General features: G+C 43.1%; 1 protein-coding gene across 1 annotated transcript; it reads right to left on the bottom strand.

Moving 5' to 3' along the window:
* Positions 1-61: 61 nt before the first annotated feature.
* On the bottom strand, positions 62-1,000 carry LOC109970965 (prostaglandin E2 receptor EP2 subtype). Its single transcript, XM_074527676.1, has one exon. It carries the CDS (start codon positions 923-925, stop codon positions 62-64), a length of 864 nt encoding a protein of 287 aa, XP_074383777.1. The 5' UTR covers positions 926-1,000.
* Positions 1,001-2,788: the final 1,788 nt, after the last annotated feature.

The raw sequence follows: 2,788 nt of genomic DNA on the forward strand, positions 1-2,788 counted from the left end.
TGGCGGACGTGGGGGGTGGGGGGGGCGTGGGGTACATCATTATAATTACTATAAAATATAGTCAGCAGACCAGTTTGTTTGTCTGTTTGCTACAGTTCAGAAGCGCACTTACCACTAAGGGAAAGGTGCAGCAGATGAAGACCAGAGTGATGATAGCGAGCGGCAGGAGGTGCTCCACTTCCTCCGACATGGACAGAGACATGGTGTACCGAGGGTGCGCAGAGACTGTGCTCCGACGCACTTTGCCCCTCTTGTACATCACCACCAAAAGGAAAATTACATATATGTTGCACACCACCGTGCTCGAGACCATGATGAGGATGAAAGACGCATAAAATCCAGTGTAAACCTTATCCTTTCCCTTCATGGGGCTCATCTCCAGGAAGCACCAGGTCCCCGGGCAGTACTGCACATACTGACCAAAACCCACAAAAGGAGCGACGCAGAAAATGGTGTTGATGAAGTAAATGACAGCAATAGTGATGTAACCACAGCGTTTGCTCAGGTGCTTATTGTAAAAATAAGGGTAGCCTATGGAGAGATAGCGCTCGAGCGCCATAACGCACAGGATGGCTAGCGTGCAGAGGCCCACGAAAGTCATGCTGAAGCCAAGGTAGGAGCACACCTCCCTGTCTGCACTCATCCCTATCAGAGTCTTCCTCAGTGCATAAGCTGTCAGTACAACAGGACTGACAGAAATGGAGCCAAGCAGGTCCGTTATGAGGAGCGCAGTCACCAGCACATGGTAGAGAGACGGGCTGGTCCTCCTGCGCCGAACCTCGAGCAGGATCAGTGCCACAGTGTTGCCCAAGATACTGGCTGAGAACATCACCGCCGATGTCATGGGATGTCCCGACTCCACATCGATGCTGCCATGGCATCTGAAGTGATCTGAAGAGTTGTTTTTTGTAGACATTAAACGCATCTACAAGACCCGTGATAAAAGCCAGTAAGCCAGTGATAATCTACTGCGTCAGCTATCGAAAAGCGCGCATGTTGCAACCTCGGAACTCGGGTTTGCGCTCCGCCCCTCGTCCCATTTGTTCGACTTCTCACACGCATTTTACAAAACTCAGTCAGATAGTCTGCCTTAATACGGGCATACAAGTGCAAACGGATCAAGTCCAAACAAAAAATACGTAGATTTTTTACTAGAAAACATAGCCCCCTTTGACAGTTATAGTAACACGCATTTGTTGTTCTCTTCACTTCTGCTTCGGCGTATATTTTATGCATATTTGATCTAAATGCAATAGCAATGAACTCATATGCTTGAACAAGAACTACCCTACTATACATGTAACATACTATACATGGGGAGGCGACAGTGGTGCGGTGGGTAGAACAGTCGTCTCCCAACCGAAAGGTTGAACGTTTGAATCTCGGTGCCTGCAATCCACATGTCGAAGTGTCCTTGGGCAAGACACGGGCCCCCTGTTGCCCGTGAAGCGGCACGTATGCACGCAGCGGTCGGGGCCCTTGCTCCAAACATAAATTCGATGAAGGTGTTACAATGACAATAAAGAAAGCTTCTTATTTAAATACACGTTTAATTCAAATACAATTTAAAATGCAACTATTCACACATACATGGATACAAACGTGTCATATCAATATAATACACACAATTTCAAAGATATACACAGGAATGTAGACACACACACACACACACACACACAGATTGCCGCAGGGAGTCAATCATCCCCTCAGGATTTGTATTCACTGTGACCTTATTAATACAGTATGGGAGGCTGACACAGATGGCCAATGCTGCTTTGAACGATGAAGCATAACACTTAGACACATACACTTTGGCAATGTCTCATTATGTATGTAAATGGTTTATCTGTACAGGACTGTTGTTCATGTGAGAGACAGGAGAGCACAAAACCAAAAACAGAAGTTAGGAACATTTGTGTGCAGAACATGAAAGACTACAGGACAACATCACTGCACCCAGGAAACAAGTCCTAAAATGTCCCCAAAAGTCAGAAAAAACTACTTGAAATAAGTCCATATTTTGTTGTCTGTGTCAAGTATTCAGGGTTTTTAAAAAGAACAGAGGAAGCCTGAGAAGTGGATCTATGGCATTCAGACAGCAAGTGGGTTTCCATCCAAATTTTATCTGAATTTTGACAATATTACAAACAAAAAGCACATTTCTATGCACAACTATTAGGTGAATATTACCAGTTGGTTTGTGAATTCAAACAGATACCACTCAAACCACTGCAGAAGAAGACAGTGATTAAAAGATGAACAGTGACATTTTGAATTGTGAAATACTGTGTAAAAACATGATGAGAATATGGCCTTTGTATTTGTTTTAGTGATGTGAGTGATTGCTCTACTCACATCAGTTTTCATCTGCCACTGTTTTTTGTGTTTTCAGTGGATGTTTATGCTTCATGTATATTTCTTTGCCTCTGTCAGGGACCAAGCAGTAAGGCAAAAAGACACAGCTTTCAAAGTTCAAGACAATTAACCCAAAAGTAAAGAAAAAATACAAACATTAACATCAGATAAACTGGGCCCTAAAAGAGGTTCAACAAAAGATAGGGAAACTCAAAATACAGCCAACTGAACTGTCTGATACCTCAACAAAAAACAACAACAACAACAACAACAACAAAAAAAAAACAAAAAAAAAAACAACTCACCTAACAAGCAACACACACAGGGAACATATATATATTGGCTGGCCAAACCAATAACACACACAAGGGATAGACCAAAGACACTACCAAAATAATCAACTAATAAACACTAAACAGACAGTCTGCTCACA

Source organism: Monopterus albus, unplaced genomic scaffold (genome assembly GCF_001952655.1).
Source record: "Monopterus albus unplaced genomic scaffold, M_albus_1.0 scaffold211.1, whole genome shotgun sequence".
NCBI lineage: Eukaryota > Metazoa > Chordata > Actinopteri > Synbranchiformes > Synbranchidae > Monopterus > Monopterus albus.